This window comes from Stenella coeruleoalba, assembly GCF_951394435.1.
Source record: "Stenella coeruleoalba genome assembly, chromosome: 18".
Lineage (NCBI taxonomy): Eukaryota > Metazoa > Chordata > Mammalia > Artiodactyla > Delphinidae > Stenella > Stenella coeruleoalba.
This window is the reverse complement of record NC_137164.1, coordinates 209731-229934: the sequence shown is the minus strand read 5'-3', so window position 1 is coordinate 229934 and position 20204 is coordinate 209731. Positions and strand designations below refer to the sequence as shown.

Sequence of the window (20204 nt, the reverse complement as noted above, 5' to 3'; positions counted from 1 at the left end):
TTTCTGTCCCTTACACCATGTCAGACACTAATAGCATATTGCCATTCTCATACTTACTTTGTTGAATCCTCAAATTCAATCTTTCCCATATTGTTGAACATACAGATGATCTCACTGCAATTCATATTCAACCTAAAATTAAATACTTAGCATTAAAAAATGTTCTAATACAAGTTTATTACTTTCCCTAATAAAAATTAGTTGCTAACATTAAAAACTCTGAAAGACAGAACATTTAAATAACTTTCTAATTTATCACAAATTACACTTATTTTAATTTGGTTGCTAATTTGGGAAACATTTTTTGACCCAAATTTTCAATTTATAACTGCTTGTTATTTTAATAAATCTAGCCTAATACATTTTTATATTTAATTACCACGCTCTCCTGAATTATAACTTACTTACTTGGGAGAGTTCCTTAGTTTTAGAGAGCTGACTTGTGACAATTCGCTCTCAAATGTTAATTTCAAAGTCCAGATAATCTAAAATCAAAAGAGAAGTATCACTCATGTGCATTTTGCTTTGTTATAAATACCGTTGAAACAGAGTAAGATTTTAGGAAAAAAACTATACCCTTTAGGTATTTTCACTAATTAATGTGCTCAGGGTTTGATTTTAGGCAAGCAAAGGGAGGGATGCAAATAAGAGTTTATGAATTTTTCCCCAAAAGAAATTTAAAATCTTTTGAAGATATGTATTAACAGATAACAAAAGACACTAGTTAATACATGGGATACAGCTACGTGATCAGGGAAAATTCTGATCAGATTCATTCTGCACCTGCACTGCTGTCCTCAAACGTTTCTCTTTTTTTTTTTCCCCCCATCTTCCTAATGCAGCTAACTAGGGTAAAGACCAAATTTTACTTTTTTCACCTCCTAATGCCTCACATGTAATACACAGGAACTATTACTATTCTTAGAACTACAGCTGGAGGGAGGCCTGGTCAAGTAAGATGGTGGCAAACTCTTCTCCTTCAAAGTTCAAGACTCTGGAGGCAGGTAAACCAATGGCTTCTATTTTATATTTCAGTTCAATCCAAATATCTGATCATCTATGGGTAATGATGCCCTGAAGATTCAAAGACAACAGAGTAGGATCTACACCCCAAGGGAGCAAGACAGAAATCAGCAAAGAGGATCAATGGTTAACCCCATCCTGCCAAACGATCTCATAAGAAACATGTTTCTACTGCTGCCTAATTCTAGGCACATGATTAGATGACAGGGCAGAGTTGAATCACCTTGTCTCCTGAGGTGCACAGCTGGGGGGGCTGGGAGAAAAACCTAAATGGCATCTTGGTAAGTTTCTAAGTCAAGAGTTGACAGTCATACCTAACTGTTTATAAAAAGAAAATAGTCCTATTTACTTTGCTACTCTTACTTGTCCTCATTTTTTACTCAACTGTCCTAGAAACAACTTTCGACTCAATGTCATCCTACATGTTCTCAGACTGTGTGTTATAAAGACTTTACTGCACCATTTCCCTAAGTGGTAAATAATAATAAAAGGCCAAACAAGTTTATTAATGTTTATCTTAGAATTCAAACACCTAAGAATTCTAAATTGATGCCAATGCAAATTAGGATAATCTGAAAAATAAATTCTTCTTAAGTCTTAAATATTATATTCCAAAGTAGGTAATATAAGCCACCACAGAAATAATTCACATTATGAATTGTTAAAACTACCTGATTCAGGTCACAGTATATTCTTAGAGAAGGTGTGGATTTTAATTCTCTTGCTATCTTCATAGCTGCATCCAAATCATTTTTTTTCACTTCAATATATCTTTTAGCCGTTATTATATTTGATAAGTAATCATCCGTATTTCTTACTACCTCTTCACACAGGTTCTTTTTCCTTCATTTAAGATAAAGTTATTTTTCAGTATTTCATAAACATTTTTATGAAAGTAAATTTAAAGTAACTCAACAGTATTGAAAAGGTAAATTCACTACTTTATGAACTTAAATAACATGGTTAATGAGGCATTCAACTGAACTGAAATCTATTACAGTTTTAAATTAATTAATTAATTAATTTTTGGCTGCGTTGGGTCTTCGTTGCTGTGCGCGGGCTTTCTCTAGTTGTGGTGAGCGGGGGCTACTCTTCGTTGCAGTGCACAGGCTTCTCATTGTGGTGGCTTCTCTTGTTGCGGAGCACAGGCTCTAGGCACATGGGCTCAGTAGCTGTGGCTCGCGGGCTCTAGAGCGCAGGCTCAGTAGTTGTGGCACACGGGCTTAGTTGCTCTGCGGCATGTGGGATCTTCCTGGACCAGGGCTCGAACCCGTGTCCCCTGCATTGGCAGGAGGATTTTTAACCACTGTGTCACCAGGGAAGCCCAGAAATCTATTATAGTTGAAAGCTACATACATATAACTAGAAAAAAGGTAAATTTTGTACAAGGATACAGTTATCATGTCACAGATACAGCTGTCACAGAACTGCAGAGGTATGACAGACACTAGACGATTCTATCACTTTTAAAAGTAAGAGAGAAATCCTGGCTATCTTGCAGTCACTTGTGCCATTACAAAGACATATCTGTACTCATTTCTCACAAGGACCTACCTAGACATTTTAGAATTTCATAAGCAGATACATATTACATGAATTTAAAATGAGACTTCAGGACTTCCCTGGTGGCACAGTGGTTAAGAATCCGCCTACTGGGCTTCCCTGGTGGCACAGTGGTTCAGAGTCCGCCTGCCGATGCACGAGACATGGGTTCATGCCCTGGTCTGGGAAGATCCTGCATGCCACGGAGCGGCTAGGACCGTGAGCCATGGCTGCTGTGCCTGCGTGTCCAGAGCCTGTGCTGCGCAACGGGAGAGGCCACAACAGTGAGAAGCCCACGTACCGCAAAAAAAAAAAAAAAAAAAAAGAGAATCCGCCTGCCAACGCAGGGGACATGGCTTCGATCCCTGTTCTGGGAAGATCCCACATGCCACAGAGCAACTAAGCCCATGTGCCACAACTACTGAGCATCTGCACCTAGAGCCCATGCTCCACAACAAGAGAAGCCACCGCAATGAGAAGCCCGCACACCACAATGAAGAGTAGCCCCCGCTCGCCACAACTGGAGAACGCCCGCGCGGAACAATGAAGACCCAACACAGCCAAAAATTAAAAATAAATAAATTTATATAAAAAATAATGAGACTTTAAAATAGACTTCACCAAACCAAAACTTAGGTAGCGATTAACTATAATCTTCAAAGTAATCACTTACGAAGCGCACAGAGTTATTTCTACATTATTTGTGCCTCACTTCTCAAAAATTTTTCTGTCTACAGTGGAATTAATTATTATGGAAATTAAGATATTTTGACCAAAAATTATAGTGTCTAACTTGCTTATTCATCAAATAAAACGATTTCCTTAAAATCAAATCTGGCCTCAAAAAAGGAGTTTGCCACACTGAAGAGTAATAAGAATGTGACATGGCTCTGAAGGTGAAGAAGTATTCCAAAAAACTTTTAGTAATTATATATATACTTTATGAAAATCATTTTTTTAGGGGTAAGTGGTCATTTTGATAAGTTCCAGATGATTCCTAAAAAAATCATGCCCAGGGAGTGATGTCAGCAAAATGGCAGACTAGGAGACTCTAAGCTCTCGTTTCAAATGAGAGCCAAAGACTGGTTAAAACAATCTTATAGGACTCTGGGAAGTGGACAAAGGTATACAGCAATGAAGCAAATGTGCAACTGAGAGAAACCCACAGTCAAATCAGTAGGAAATTTCATTTCTTGACCCCGCCCAGACCCCTGCTCAGCGTGGTGCAGTCCTGGTCTGGAGACAGCAGCGCAGTTCCCAACACTTTCCCTCCGAAGGGGCCGCAGCAAACCTTATTCGCAACGTCCTCATTTGTCTGGAGGCTGCCTGAAGAGCTGTTTTACCTAATGTGGAACTCAGGCAGCAAGAGAAAGTGGGCTGGGAAGGCTGCAGAGAGACTAACAGCTACAGGTGCTCTGGCAGCAGAGACCACAGATACAGACACACAACAGCCCGCCTGAGGCTCAAAGGAGAAGCTGGGGTGAGATGCTTTAGGAAATTAAGACATTGTAAAGAGCTAAGAATACAAAGGAGTCAAATAAGCCACGCTCATGCAAGATACATGTTCAGAGAAGACCTCAAAGTACCTTAAGCCTTCACCCAGGCTGATCCAAAAACTCAGCTGCACAGGCAAACAGTCTGCAAAGACTGGGAGAGGTGGCTGCTTTTGCAAATGCCCAATTCTCTTTTTCAAAACAATTCTAAGTTAAAAAATTTTATTTTAAAAAACTGAGGTATGTTGACATATGACATTGTGCTAATTTCAGCGTACAGCATTTTGAACTGATAATTGCATATACTGCAAAATGTCCAGCTGCCATCCACCACCACAGTTACAGAGTTCTCTCGTGACAAGGACGTTCAAGACCTGCTCTCTTAGTGGCTCTCAAATACGTGACACCATGCTAGTAACTGCGGCCGCACGCTCTGCGCCGCACCCTCACGACACACTTATTTTGTAACTGGGAGGCGGCACCTCCTGCCTCCTTTCACCCACCTCGTCCACCCCTGTCTCCACCTCTAGCAGCCACCAATCTGTTCTCCACATCTAGGGCCTGACAGGATTCCCTTCTTTTTAATGGCTGTGTGATATTCCATTGCATACAAAGACATCTGTGTGTGTGTGTGTGTGTGTGTGTGTGTGTGTGTACACACACCCACACACCCCACATCTTCTTTAAACATTCATCCATTGATGGACTCTTAGGTTGTTTCCTTATCTTGGCTATTGTAAATAATGCTGCATTGATCACAGGGGTGCATATATCTTTTCGAATTAGTGTGTTTATTTTCTTCGAATAAATACCCAGAATTAGAATTACTGGATTCTTAATTTTTTGAAGAACCTCCATATGTTTTCCATAGTGGCTGCAGCAATTTACATACTCAACAATACACAAGGGTTTGCATTTCTCCACATCTTTGCTACCATTTGTTATCTCCTGTATTTTCAAGAATAGCCATACTAACAGGTATGAGATGATATCTCATTGTGGTTTTCATTTGCATTTTCCTGATGATTAGTGACGTTGAGCACCTTTTCAGGTACCCATTGGCCAGGTGTATGTCTTCGTTGGAAAAATGTCTATTCAGTCCCTCTGTTCATTTTTAAATCAGATCGTTTGGGGTTTTTTGCAAAAGGGACTCCTTCAGGTTAAAATGAAAGAGATCAACATCTCTGGAAAAGGTAAATACATGGGCAAATACAAAATGTATTATTATTGTAATTTTGGTTTATGACTCCTCTATATTTTCCACAGCATTTACAGAATACATAAAATGATTATAAAGCTATGTCAATGGATACACAACGTATAAAGATGCAACTGTGACAACAAAACATAAAGAAGGGGTGGAAATGTAAAGTAGAGGTTTTGTATGCAATTCAGTTGTGCTGGCTTCAATTCAAAATAGATGTGAGGATGTTATTTGTAATGCCCATGATAACCACACAAAAAACTAACTATAGAATATGCAAAAAAGAAATGAGAAGGGAATCAAAATGTGTCACCACCAAAAAAAAAATCAAATAAACAGAAAAGAAGGTAGTAATAGAGGACATGAATGTCAAAAAAAGCTATTAGACATATATAGAAGCCTGCACACCACAAAGAAGAATAAGCCCCGCTCACCGCAACTAGAGAAAGCCCATGTGCAGCAACGAAGCCCTAACGCAGCCAAAAATAAAAATAAAAATTTTTTTAAAAGGCAGAGAGTGGAAGAAAAGTGAGTTGTTTTTTTAAATTTATTTTCGTCTGCGTTGGTTCTTCGTTGCTGTACGTGGACTCTCTCTAGTTGTGGTGAGTGGGGGCTACTCTTCGTTGTGGTGCACGGGCTTCTCATAACCGTGGCTTCTCTTGTTGCAGAGCACGGGCTCCAGGGGCCCGGGCTTCAGTATCTGCAGCACGCAGGCTCAGCAGTTGTGGCTCGTGGGCTCTAGAGCACAGGCTCAGTAGTTGTGGTATATGGGCTTAGCTGCTCCACGCCATGTGGGATCCTCCCGGACCAGGGCTCGAACCAGTGTCTCCTGCATTGGCAGGTGGATTCTTAACCACTGCACCACCAGAGAAGCCTGGGTTTTTTTTAATGACAGCATATAGTTAGGTCTATAAGAGACTCATTTTAGATCTAAAGACAAAGATAGGTTGAAAGTGAATGGATGGAAAGAGATATTCTATGCAAATAGTAACCGAAAGAGAGCTAGGGTGGCTATGCTAATTTCAGGCAAAATAGACACTAAGTCAAAAACCGTTACAAGACAAACAAGGACATTATAGACTGATAAAAGGGTCAATTCACCAATAAAACAATTATAAATACATATGTACCAAACATCAGAGGCCCAAAATATATGAAGCAAACGTTGATGTAATAAAGGAGAAAGAGAGAGCTCTGTAAGTATAGGTGGAGACTTCAATATCCTACACTTCCAACTGTGGACAGAAAAACCATACAGAATATCAGTAAGGAAACAGACTACTTAAACAACATTGTAGACCAACTGGACCTAACATACAAACACTCCACCCAGGGCTTCCCTGGTGGCGCAGTGGTTGAGAGTCCACCTGCCGATGCAGGGGACTTGGGTTCGTGCCCTGGTCCAGGAAAATCCCACATGCCGCGGAGCGGCTGGGTCCGTGAGCCATGGCCGCTGAGCCTGCGCGTCCGGAGCTTGTGCTGCGCAACAGGAGAGGCCACAACAGTGAGAGGCCCGCGTACTGCAAAAAACAAAAAAAACCAAAAAAAACCCACTTCACCCAATGACAGACAATACACATCTTCCTCAAGCATACATGGAGCACTCTCCATGTTAGACCACATATTAGGGCAAAAAGAACTCTTAATACATTTTAAAAGACTGAAAGCATACAAAGTATCTTTTCTGATCACAATGGAATAAAACTAGAAATCAATAATAGAAGGAAACTGGAAAATTCACAAATATGTGGAAATTAAATAACATACTACTAAACACAAATGGATCAAAGAAAAAAAAACAGAAGGAGAATATCTTGAGACAAACGAAAATGGAAAAACAAAGTATCAAAATTTATGGGATGCAGTGAAAGCAGAGCTAAAAGAGAAATATACAACTGTAAACACATTAAAAAAGGCATGGCAAACCAACAACCTAACTTTACACCTTAGGAACCGGAAAAGAACAAACTAAACCCAAAGCTAGCAGAAGGAAGGAGTAGTAAGATTAGAGTGGAAATAAGTATATAAATAGGATAAAATAGAGAAAAATCAAAGAAACCAAAAGGTGGTTCTTTGAGAAGATCAAAATTGACCACTTTCAGCTACACTATCTAGGAAAACAAGAGAAGAGCCAACTTACTAAAATCAAAAATAAAGTAGGCATAGGATGATCAATTTTACAGACAAAAAATATTTGAAAACAGTGCTGTGAATAACTGTATGCCAAGAAATTGGATAAGCTAGACAAAATGGACGAATTCCTAGAAACACACCACTTACCAACACTGAATCATGAAGAAACAGAAAATCTGAGCAGACCAAAAAAAAGTAAGAAGATTGAATCAGTAATCAAAAGCTTCCCCAAAAAGAAAAGCCCTGGACTAGATGGCTTCACCAAAAATTTTATGAAGAATTAACACCAATCCTCCTCAAACTCTTCCAAAAAACTGAAGAGCCAGAGAAGACATTTCCTAACTTATTCTATGAGACCAGCATTGCCCTCATACCAAAGCCATATGAAAACACTATAAGAAAACTATAGATTAATGTCTCTTACAAGTATTAATGCAAAATCCTCAATAAAATACTACTAAATTGAATCAGCAGTATAGTGAAAGAATACCACATCATGTCAAGTGGGATTTATTCCCTGGAATGAAGGAAGCTTCAACATATGAGTATCAATTAATGTTATACACCACATTAACAGAAACAAGTAAAATCCCCCCACAGGGTCCTTTCAAATGATAGAGGAAAAGGATGTGACGTTCTCAACACCTTTCAGGATAAAAACACTCAAATTAGGAATTGAGGGAAACTACATCAACATAATAAAGGCTATATAAGAAAAACTCACAGCTAACATTACATTCGATGATAGACTGACAGCTTTTCTTCTAAGAACGGTAGCAAGAAAAGGATGTGAGATTTTGCCATTGCTATTTAATATATCATTGTCAGTTCTAGCCAGAGTAAATAGGCAAAAAAAAAGAAAGATATAAAAGCCATCCAAATTTACAAGAAGTTGGAAAATGATCTCTTTTTGCAGATGACATGATCTTATAGGTAAAGATGCCACAAAAATACTAGTAGGTCTAATAAACGAATTCAGCAGAGATGTAGGATGCAAAATGAACACAACAAAAAATCAGATGCATTTCTACACACTAACAATGAACAGTCCGAAAAGGAAATTAACAATTCATTTTACAACAGAATATAAAGAAGAATATACCCAGGAATAAACATAACCGAGGACGCAACAGACTTGTACACTTGTACACTACACAACACTGCTGAAATTAAGGAAAACAAAATAAATGGAAAGATCTCCCATGTTCATGAACCAGAAGATTTAATACTGTTAAGATGTCAATACCCAAAACAATCTACAATTCAAAGCCATCCCTATCAAAATCCCAATGATGTTTCATGTAGAATAGAAAAGCCCATCCTATAAGTCACATGAGATCTCAAGGGACCCTAAACTTCCAAAACAACCTTGAAAAAGAACAAAGTTGGAGAGCTCACACATCCTGATTTCAAAACTTGCTACAAAGCCACATTAAAACAGTGTGCTACTGCCACAAGGACAGACAGATTGACCAATGGAACAGAACAGAGAGCTCATAAATAAATCTTCACATATACGGTTCAGCTGAGTTTTGACAAGAGTGCCAAGACCATTCAATGGAGAAAAGACCGTCTTTTCAACAAATGGTGCTGGGAAAACTGGATATCCACATGGGAAAGAATAAGTTGGACCCTTTCCTTACACTATACACAAAAATTAGCTTAAAATGACTCAAAGACCTAAATGTAAGAGCTAAAACTATAAAACTCTTAGAAGAAAACACAGGGGGGAAAAGCTTCATGATGTTAGATTTGGCAATGATTTCTTGCATATGACATCAAAACACAGGCAACAAAAGAAAAAACAGATAAGCTGGACTTCATCAATTAAAAACTTTTTTGGATCAAAGAATGCTATCAAGAGAGTGAAAAGACAAGCCACAGAAGCAGTGTTTTCTTAGGTCAGTCTTCCAAGGCAAAAGAAATAAAAGCAAAAATAAACAAATAGGACCTAATCAAACTTACAAGCTTTTGCACAGCAAAAGAAGCCATAAACAAGACAACAAAAGACAACCTACGGACTGGGAGAAAATATTTGCAAACGATGTGATCAACAGAGGCTTAATGTCCAAAATATACAAGCAGCTCATACAGCTCAATATCTAAAAAAAAAAACCAATCAAAAAATGGACAGAAGACCTAAATGGACATTTCTCCAAAGAGGACGGTCATACAGATGGTCAACAGGCATATGAAGAGATACTCAACATCACTGATTATTAGAAAAATGCAAATCAAAACTACAATGAGGTATCACTTCACATGGGTCAGCATGGCCATCATCAAAAAGTCTACAAATAATAAATGCTGGAGAGGCTGTGGAGAAAAGGGAACCCTCCTACACCGTTGGTGGGGATGGAAATTGATACAGCCACTATAAAGAACAGTACGGAGGTTCCTTAAAAAACTAAAAATAGGGGCTTCCCTGGTGGCGCAGTGGTTGAGAGTGGTTGCCTGCCGATGCACGGGACGCGGGTTCGTGCCCCAGTCTGGGAAGATCCCACATGCCGTGGAGCGGCTGGGCCCGTGAGCCATGGCCGCTGAGCCTGCGCGTCCGGAGCCTGTGCTCCGCAACAGGAGAGGCCACAACAGTGAGAGGCCCGCGTACCGCAAAAAAAAAAAAAACCAAAAAAAAAACCTAAAAGTAGAGTTACCATATGATCCAGCAATCCCACTCCTGGGAACATATCTGGAAAAGACGAAAACTCTAATTCAAAAAGACACATGCACCTCAATGTTCACAGAAGCACTATTTACAATAGTCAAGACACGGAAGCAACCTAAGTGTCCAACAGATGAATGGATAAAGAAGATGTGATATATGTATATGATGGAATACGACTCAGCCATAAAGAAGCATGAAATAATGCCATTTGCAGCAACATGGATGGACCTAGAGAATATTATACTTAGTGAAGTCAGAGAAAGACAAATATCATATATCACTTTTATGTGGAATCTAAAAAATAATATAAATGAACTTACTTACAAAACAGAAACAGACTCATAGACATAGAAAATAATCTTATGGTACCAAAGGGTAAAAGGAGGGAGGGATAAATTAGGAGGTTGGGATTATCAGATACACATTACCCTATATAAAGCAGATAAACAACAAGGACCTACTGTACAGCACAGGGAACCCTATTCAGTATCTTGTAATAACCTATAATGGAAAAGTATCTGAAAAAGAATACATGTATGTGTAAATGAATCACTCTGCTGTACACCTGGAACTAACTCAATATTGTAAATCAACTATACTCCAACAAAAAACTTTTTTAAAAAACACAAACAAAAGGTAAGACACAGAAAGAGAGAGAATATCTGAAAATGATGTATCTGATAAAGGACTAACATCCACAATGTATAAAGAACTCCTACTCCAACCACAACAAAATAAATAATCCAAATCAAAATTGGGCAAAGGACTGGAATACATACCTATCCAGAGAAAATAAACAAATGGTCAATTAATAAGCACATGAAAAGATGTGCTCCACAACACCAGCCATTACGGAAATGTACGTCAAATCCAAAAATGAGACATCACTTCACATTCTGAAAATGGCTCATCTTTTAAAAAAAAACAAATGTTGGTGAGGATGTGGAGAAATTGGAACCTTTGTGCACTGCTGGTGGGAATGTATCATGTGTGGCCACCATAGAATGCAGTTTGGCAGTCTTCAAAGAGTTAAACATAAAATTACCATATGCCACTAAACTGTACTTTTTTAATTTTAATTTTATTGGTGTATAGTTGATACTCAGTGTTGTGTTAGTTTCAGGTATACAGCAAAGTGATTCAGTTATACATATACATATATTCATTCTTTTTTAGATTCTTTTCTCAAAAAGGTTATCATAGAATATTTAGTACAGTTCCCTGTGCTATACAGTAGGTTCTTGTCGGTTATCTATCTTATACAGTGTGTGTATGTTCATCTCAAGCTCCCGATTTACCCCTCCCCCCACCACTAAACTGTATTTTTAAATGCTTAAAAAGGTAAACTTCATTATGTATATTTACTACTTTTAAGAAGTATTTTTTAAATGCATGCACATGACCTATCACTTAAGTGTTATAATTAAATACCAAATGTGACATACCATCAGCATTGAGGAATAAAGAATATCAACTGATACATTCATAGTGTTGAGCATATGTTCTAGTCATCCTAATCAGACAAAAAAAAGAACTAAGAGCCAAATAGGCAAGTACCATTTCTAAATATATTTATCACAACTTTTATGAGCCTGTCTCTTGAAATGCAAAGTGTGATCAAAGATTATTTGAGATCATATATATCAACTTTTTAAAAAGATTGGATATGTAACAGTATGGTATTTGTTTAGAAAAATCACTAGAGTATTATTTGCTCTGATGCAAATACCTAAAAAAAAGTGATGGAACTATCCACATGAAAATGTATGTTTGCATTTTCCCAAGTACGCTGAATTCTACAACAGGATTCAGAATTAGAAAGTATTTTTTTGTGCTAACTGCTTTAAGAAAGAAATTGTTTATTTTAATAGCTTTGGGACCAGAAGACAAATAGCCTAAATGAATAAATAAATAGTTCTTCATTTTGAGGCTGTAAACATCAGCCTGTAGGGACCACCCATTACCTTCCAAACTTGTTTAAAATTTACTAATTTCTTCAGTCTATACAAAGAAATAAAATGACAAGTTAATGTTAAAAGCTTCAGTTGCACTAAGTCTATATTTTTAACTTATTACCTGGAATCAAGAGAAGTGAAAAGCTGATCAAACTGTTTCTCCAGAACCTCTATAAGACTGACTGTCTCCTCTTTTGTTTGATTGTATATGTGTTCGAGCACCTGGGAAGAACATAATACAAAGACCTCATTTGGTATTTTTATTTTGTAGGAACTGTACTATTCAACATAATTTTTAAAGTAAAAGGTACTTTTTGGACTTTTCAAAATAACAACACAAGAGATCAGATAATAAAAGTAAGTCACAAGGTTAAACTTTAAATCCTGGTACTTGTCAACAAGATCACATCTTTGTTAGCACTCTGTACTGATAAATTAGCAAAAAGGCCTAGAAAATCCACCAAGTTTTCTAAAATTCGTATCACTTTTAATCAGTACAGGAAATGGATCATTTTGGATAGCTGAGTTTCTCTCTGGCAGGATTCCTTAAATTCATAAAAACTTAAAATATAATATTAGGGAATTCCCTGGCAGTCCACTGGTTAAGACTCTGCGGTCCCTGTACCAGGGCATGTGTTCAATCCCTGGTCAGGGAACTAAGATCCTGCATGCCGCGGCCAAAAAAAAAAAATTTATACCTATATAAAATATTTTTTAAATACTTGAATTAAAATGTTGACTATTCTACATACTTCTTTATATATATATATATATATATATATATATATTTTTTTTTTTTTTTTTTTTTTTTTGCGGTATGTGGGCCTCTCACTGTTGTGGCCTCTCCCGTTGCCGGAGCACAGGCTCCGGACGCGCAGGCCCAGCCGCTCCGCAGCATGTGGGATCCTCCCGGACCAGGGCACGAACCTGCGTCCCTAGCATCGGCAAGCGGACTACCAACCACTGAGCCACCAGGGAAGCCCTTCTTTATATTTTTAAACAAAGAATCATTGCTTGAGATCTTTCTTTTTTTCCTTTTAATTCTTCCTTTTTTGGAATGGGAACGTCTATCCTTTGCTTGCCCAACCAACGTATTTTAGAAGGAGATAATTTATTAGTTTCACACATTCAGATTGGAGAGGAATTTTGCCCCAGCATGAGTCATACCCTGAGTCTCACCCATACCTGATTTAGAAGATACTTAGATGAGATTTTGGACTTAGAGTTGATGCTGAAATAGGTTAAGAATTTTGGGGGTGTGAGATGTGCTGAATGTATTTTGCATGTGAGAAGGACATGAACCTGTTATGGGTTGAATTTTTACCCCCCTCCCAAATTCATCTGTTGAAGTCTTAAATTTCATTATCAGCTATAACTTTTTGAATGCCCTGGTTGTAAATTTGCCATTGCTAGGTTCAAGGAGCTTGCTGTTTGTCAATAAATGAGGGAGTCTCTCTCTTGGGTGATGAGGTAAGAAAGAAAAGAACATAAGACTCAGTGTAATAGTATACAGCCAAATAATGAGCAATGTTAGAAGGGTGATCTGCAATGCTTCCAAGACAAAATTCAGCTCGCAGCAAGCAGAAATGAGAGTTCCTTAATAGAGCTCCAATTTCAGTAGGCTGCTAGCACAACAATGCTAGGAGACTAATCCTAGCAGGCCATGAGAGTTTTCTATTCTTTTGTACGTTTCTCTCTCATTAGGTTATCATACTTAATAACTCAGTGCTAAGCTCTACCTTCAGTGATGTTACATCTAAATACACACATTTAAAGAGAACATGCCTTAATTTATGATAGAATTTGATCATTCAGAATGCTTACTTTTATAGCAGTACTTAATTGTTCAAAATTTTTCCCTGCCACCTTCAATGCTTCATCAATTTCTTCCACAGTTTCAGTCTCCTAAGAAGGGGGAGGGGGACCACATACAAATACAAAATATAAAAACAGATGCTTAGATATACTGTATTAGTTGCAGAAACATCAAGCTACCGTTTTGGTTACAAAAGCAACATAGACAAATTACAGAAATCTGAAAACAAGCAACAAAGAACATTTTAGAGTTTTGGTGATAGCATTCCGGATTTCTTTTTTTAGCTATCTTTTTGAATAAATGGGATTATGTCCTATAAACATTTTGCAACTTAAAACTACCTGAAAATTTTATCGCGGCCATAAATAAATACATGTAAAAAGTAATAGTTTTTAAGAAAACAAGATTATGATTAGGCTACATTAAGATTTAAACACTGAAGATAGTGCTCTCTCCTCTCCCAGCCCACTAATGATCTCCTTAACAAAAAAACTTAATACTCCATTCAACTGCATTTTGGAATTTATTCTGTTTCTAACCTTCAATTAAAAGAATACATTATTTAAAGTCATCAAAAGTAGTAACTGGTACAATTCAAATCTTCCAACAACAATTACATCATCATCAACGAGTGCCATTAGGCCTTTTAGTTGTCATTAAAACAACTGGAAAATCACACTTAGAATTTAGAAACTTGTGGGACTTCCCTGGCAGTCCAGTGGTTAAGACTTCGCCTTCCACTGCAGGGGGTGTGGTTTCGATCCCTGGTCGGGGAGCTAAGATCTCACATGCCTCGCAGCCAGAAAACCAAAACATAAAGCAGAAGCAATATTGTAACAAATTCAATAAAGACTTTAAAAATGGTCCACATCAAAAAAAATCTTAAAAAAGAAAAGAATTTAGAAACTTGTACTTTACACAAGTTTCACAGAATCTGAATTCAGTAACTAGGTTCAAAGGGAAGCAGCTACATACAGGTAAATATCAAGAGCACTAACAGAGTTGGTCAAAGGTAGAATGGGCTGCCTTGGGAAGAAAAGAGAATTGTTGAGACATAGTTTAGAATAAAACAAGAGATTCATGCAAGGAGTGTAGGTTTACCTCTGTTACCTTTAAGCTTCCAAAACAATCTATAATTATAGGACCCTTGAGAGGAGAGGAAAGTTAAGCTACCAGAGAAAAGTAAAAATGTTTGGCCTCATCTCACTTCATGAATTACATTTTTCATACCTCTATTACAGTTGATGGGTACAAAACAGTCCCGTGTGTGGAGGTTGAATGTTCTAAACCAACAGTTAGTAGATCAGCAGTCTTTTTAAAGTCCTGAGAACAATTCTTCATCCTGAAAAAATGTCAAGTACATTATTTTAAGTATCAACATTTATATAATGATTTACATCTTCTATTCTGATTTTTACCCTCTATCAAAAATAATTCTGGGCTTCCCTGTTGGTGCAGTGGTTGAGAGTCTGCCTGCCAATGCAGGGGACATGGGTTCGTGCCCCGGTCTGGGAAGATCCCACATGCCGCGGAGCGGCTAGGCCTGTGGGCCATGGCTGCTGAGCCTGCGCGTCTGGAGCCTGTGCTCCGCAACAGGAGAGGCCACAACAGTGAGAGGCCCACGTACCGCAAAAAAAAAAAAATAATTCTTATGATGACTTATAAGAACACTTACAGTGGGTTCTCAATTATCTATGATATGCAAAGAGAGGAAAACCATGACTAAATACGCTTTCACATAAAACAATTTTAATCAAGAATTCAACTTCTCAACAAATTCCTAAAAATAACAGTTTACAGTATAAATTGTGCTTTAATTTCCTAATCATCTCTCCTTCCCGGATATTTTTTGGTAGAGATGTTGGTAATCATTGAACTGTCCTAAGCTCAATTAAAGTATTTATACACACAAATGCCAGCTATTAAAAAATGTACTTACAGGCCTGCCTTATGTACATAAAGGTAATGAATTTACTAGGCAAGTTAATTTCAACGGAAGAGTAAGCTGCATTTTTTGTCTACAGATGCTAGAGTTTCGGCCTATTTTTATCTTTATATCCCTATGTTGGCTGGCACACAGTAAGCACTCAGTGTTTGCTGAATAAGTTAATCATAAGCCTATAATAGTTTATTATGATTAAATGTTCCTCTCATAGAATAATACACTAGGTAATTTTTAAACATTCAATTACTTTAAAAAGTGGATATTCATGTTCTTGAAAACATATGTGAATGCATTAGCCATAAGGAGTCCATCATTCAATTCCTGTTTCAAAATATTAAAGACAAATCAGGAAGGAAATACATCATGTATCAAGGAATACTTCTATTTTAAAATATATGACTATTTGAACCAAACTCTACTGGAATTAGGAAATAGGAGTTTCTAACGTAAGTACACTTGACATGGAGAACTAATTAAAAAATGGCAATTTGGAAAAAAAATGGGGTACCTAAAACAGATTCATCTACTTCTGAAAGTAAAACTTTACTTTGCAACTGTATTTGACATTACACATACCTAGACAAAAGTACAATCAGACTTGACTTGCATGATGGTTAAAAAGTAAGGAAGTTTCACATATAAGTCCAGATTTCTATTTTGTCTTGGAAAAGAAAAGGATAATCTGGGACCACTGGGATGGTCTCAACACACAGCTCCAGTGACTGGCTGGAGCTGAGCAGGGGCTCCCTCCTCTGGAGCGGGTGCACAATCTTTACTGCCCTTTTAAAGTCGGTCTCCCTCACACAGTAAGTCATCTGCTAGATATGTAGGTGTTCCTATATGTTATGACTCACACAGAGCCACAAAGATTCCTAAAGATTTATTCTAATCACTCCACTCAGAGCTTATGGAGGAAGTGACTGATGGAATACAAATAGAGGAGCTGGGAGCAGTACCTGCATTCAATGAGCCTGAGTGCTACTGCTGGTTCTATCAATACCCAGTTGCCAGACTTCAGCTAACTGCTTTTAGTACCCAAAGAAATAACTCTTCTGTTGGTTTCTAAGCACCCATTTAAATCTGGACAGAGAAACTGCAGCAGTAATGTGAAAAGTCATGACTGCTAGCCTAAAGGATTTTGGATTTTATTTGGACAGGCAATGAAGAACCACAGAACAGGAAAGAGTCTGGAAGAGCTAAAGGTAGGCAAAAGAGACTAAAACAATTAAACAGAGTGTAAAAATGGTAATCTTGCATTCTTTCTTTTGCCTCACTTTAAATAAGGACAAACTAATGCTGCTTCTTTAGGAGCTGGATTCCCATTTCATTAACAGCTCAAATTATAAACTTAAAGAGCTCTCTGTAAACAATGGGTTAGAAACACTAATCTAAGAATGACCTTTAATCAATAATTCTAAAATAACTCTTTCAGAAACATACTGAACTTTAAATACTAAAATAAGTGCACATGGAACATACTTTTTAGGCTGAAGTTTTTCCATAAAAGAATCTTCTTTAATACATCCATCTATTGGGCAGTATTCTTGTTCTGTATTTATAGTTGAAACAACCTTAGGACAAAAGATTAAAAACAAAAAAACAGAAAGTCATTCAATAAATTCTGTTTATCCAGAATTCAAAAAACTAGTGAGCCATTCATAGATAAATGAAAAGATCCTTAAATCCTCTTTAAATCAAAGAAAAATTGTACTTATGTGATATTTTTATCCTATTTTAATTTTTGAGGAAATCAGTAATTTGACAGCTATTAATTAAACAGAACATTAAAATACCACACTTATAAAGGAAATACTTGGAACATTACTTTAAAAATTTACTGTAAAAATTTTACAATGCTATCTTAAGGTATGTTCAAAACTCTAAAATACTTGGGGATAACTTTAATAAGAAAAATATAAGCCCTAAGAAAAGAAAACCAAAGAAACTTATTGGGTATCATAAAACAAAAACTGAATAAATGGCAAATTATGTTATGTTCCTGAAGACAAAGATTTAATACCCTAAAATACATCTAATATAAAATTAATATAATCCTAAAGTTCATATGGAAAATATAATGTGTAAGAATTACAAAAATTTTAATATACCAGGTATAAATGGACCTACACAGTTCAAACCTGAGTTGTCTAAGGGTCAACTGTAAATGAACAGAACAAAGCCCTGAAACAGATCCTCATATACAGGGAACTTCATACAGCCTATAAATGGCATTTCCATTAAACAGACGAAGCATTATTCAATAAATCATGTGGGAAAGCCAGCGAATCATTCTGAAGAAGAAAGTTACATACCCACCTTACATCATATAAAACAGAAAGAGATTTAATATGCACCTTTTTAAAATACTTATACTTCAATACTTATATAAGTATTGAAAAAAATAAATATGTATAACTCTGAGATGAAAAGTCTGCCTAATCAAAGAAAACTTAGAAGCCATGAAGGAGGGGGGAAAAAACAACTGAAAAAGGAAACATTTCTGAATGGTTAAATGTAATAAAACTAAAAGTGAAAAACTGGGAGAAAATATCAATAGTTAAAATACACAGAACGAAGTGTTAATATTTCTATCACATGAAGTATCCTTACAAGTTAGGAAAAAGACAATTCAAAAGGAAAATATGGAAAGGACCTGGAAGGATCTGTTAAAGATCCTCCCAGAAGAGCTGAGAAATCAACATATGAAAAATTGCTTAATTTCGCTAGCAATCAGGGATTTGCAATTTAAAACAAGCAGATACCCAATTTTTTGCCCATTAAATTGCCAAACATGTTTTTTAAAATGTGACAAACACCGATTTTTTTTTTTTAAGACACAGAAATTAACAGAACCTGCTGATGGGATTTTTTTTTGGTGGGAGTGGGTTTGAGGAATTATGCAAAAATATAGTGAAAGAATTTGAAAACCACCTAAGTGTTTTTGATAAAGAGATTATATTACAGCACTTATGTACCAGGGTTTATTATGCAGCCATTAAAAGTAACGTAGGAGGGCTTCCCTGGTGGCACAGTGGTTGAGAGTCCGCCTGCCAATGCAGGGGACGCAGGTTCGTGCCCCGGTCCGGGAAGATCCAACATGCCGTGGAGCGGCTAGGCCCATGAGCCATGGCCGCTGAGCCTGCGCGTCCGGAGCCTGTGCTCCGCAATGGGAGAGGCCACAACAGTGAGAGGCCCACATACCGCAAAAAAAAAAAAACGTAGGAGACGCTCATGAGGATAGGTTAATGCTGAGAGAAATAAAGCAGACTACTAAATGTTATAGTCTCCCATGTAAATACATATGTGTCTTTGGTGGGAAGAGGATGTCCTAGCAAGGTTTCAAGTATAACGTACCAAAGACAGTTATCTATTATTAGATAATTAGGAGAAAAGCATTACTTTAAAAACATCACATTGGATCAAATGTTATTTTTAAGCGCACACCCCAAAATTGGGGGCTATAACCTTAATAATTTCTATCCACCTACTCATTTATGCCCCTTTGGCTGGTCATTTCATAGTAAGAAGTTAATGTTACCACCAGTAGATTTGATGCAGGACATTTCTCCCAGGAAATTTATGAAAATATTAAATACAACTGATGTAAAAGATTTCAGTTAAAATTGTGTAAAGAGTCTTAACTTCTAATATATATAATAAAAATTTTCTCCCTGTTCCCCTAGCACAGCTTGTCACTTAAGTTTTATTTATGGTGGTGTTTTCGCTTGGTTGTTTTTTTCTACTTGTAAATGAAAAAATGCGGTCAAATTTAAACGGCATTTCTTCTATGGTTTCTGACTTCAGTGATATATTTAACAAGGCTTCGCCATCCAATATTACACAATTATCTATAGTCTCTTCTATTTTACATTTTCAATTTGCATGTTATTAACATTTCCAATCCACATGGGATTTTAATATATATTAATTACCTATTGATTGGATAAATTATCATTTCCTCATGGCCCAATATATTTTTGGACTCAGGTCTAAATTATCAATAAAATGCCAGTATTTTTGGAATGGTACCTAAGTATGATCCTATCCTTGAACAAAACCTGCCATATTGCTGTATGTAATTATAGAATGGTTATTATTAACCATTAATATCAATCAAAAGCAGAGAAGGGATGCTATAAAAAAAACCATACAAGTATAAAAGATAAAGACTGGGAGATAAATTCATATTCACCCAAACTCAAAAATAAGAACACAAGTATACCCATTAACCCTGAATGGAATCATTTTAGGCTTAAGCTTGAAAATATCAGCACTACCTAGGCCTTCAACATTAAAGATAAATTATAAATATGTCTAATGTGAATATAGGTACCTAAATCTTACTTTTTAGAGCAATGTACATTATTTAAAAATAATAAACTTCAATCCTGAAATAGTCTATAAATTCAGACTTTTCACTAATTTAGA

General features: G+C 36.8%; 1 protein-coding gene across 1 annotated transcript in view; it reads right to left on the bottom strand.

Annotated features, from left to right (window-relative positions):
• RNF17 (ring finger protein 17) overlaps positions 1 to 20204 on the bottom strand; it is a 110721-nt gene that overhangs the window by 85240 nt on the left and 5277 nt on the right. The window contains exons 3-9 of the mRNA XM_079902703.1: positions 17256 to 17347; positions 15062 to 15173; positions 13840 to 13920; positions 12137 to 12237; positions 1695 to 1866; positions 409 to 485; positions 58 to 132 (exon numbers count right to left, since the gene is read on the bottom strand). Coding sequence (XP_079758829.1) covers positions 58 to 132; positions 409 to 485; positions 1695 to 1866; positions 12137 to 12237; positions 13840 to 13920; positions 15062 to 15173; positions 17256 to 17347 — 710 coding nt within the window. The remainder of the gene's footprint in view (positions 1 to 57; positions 133 to 408; positions 486 to 1694; positions 1867 to 12136; positions 12238 to 13839; positions 13921 to 15061; positions 15174 to 17255; positions 17348 to 20204) is intronic.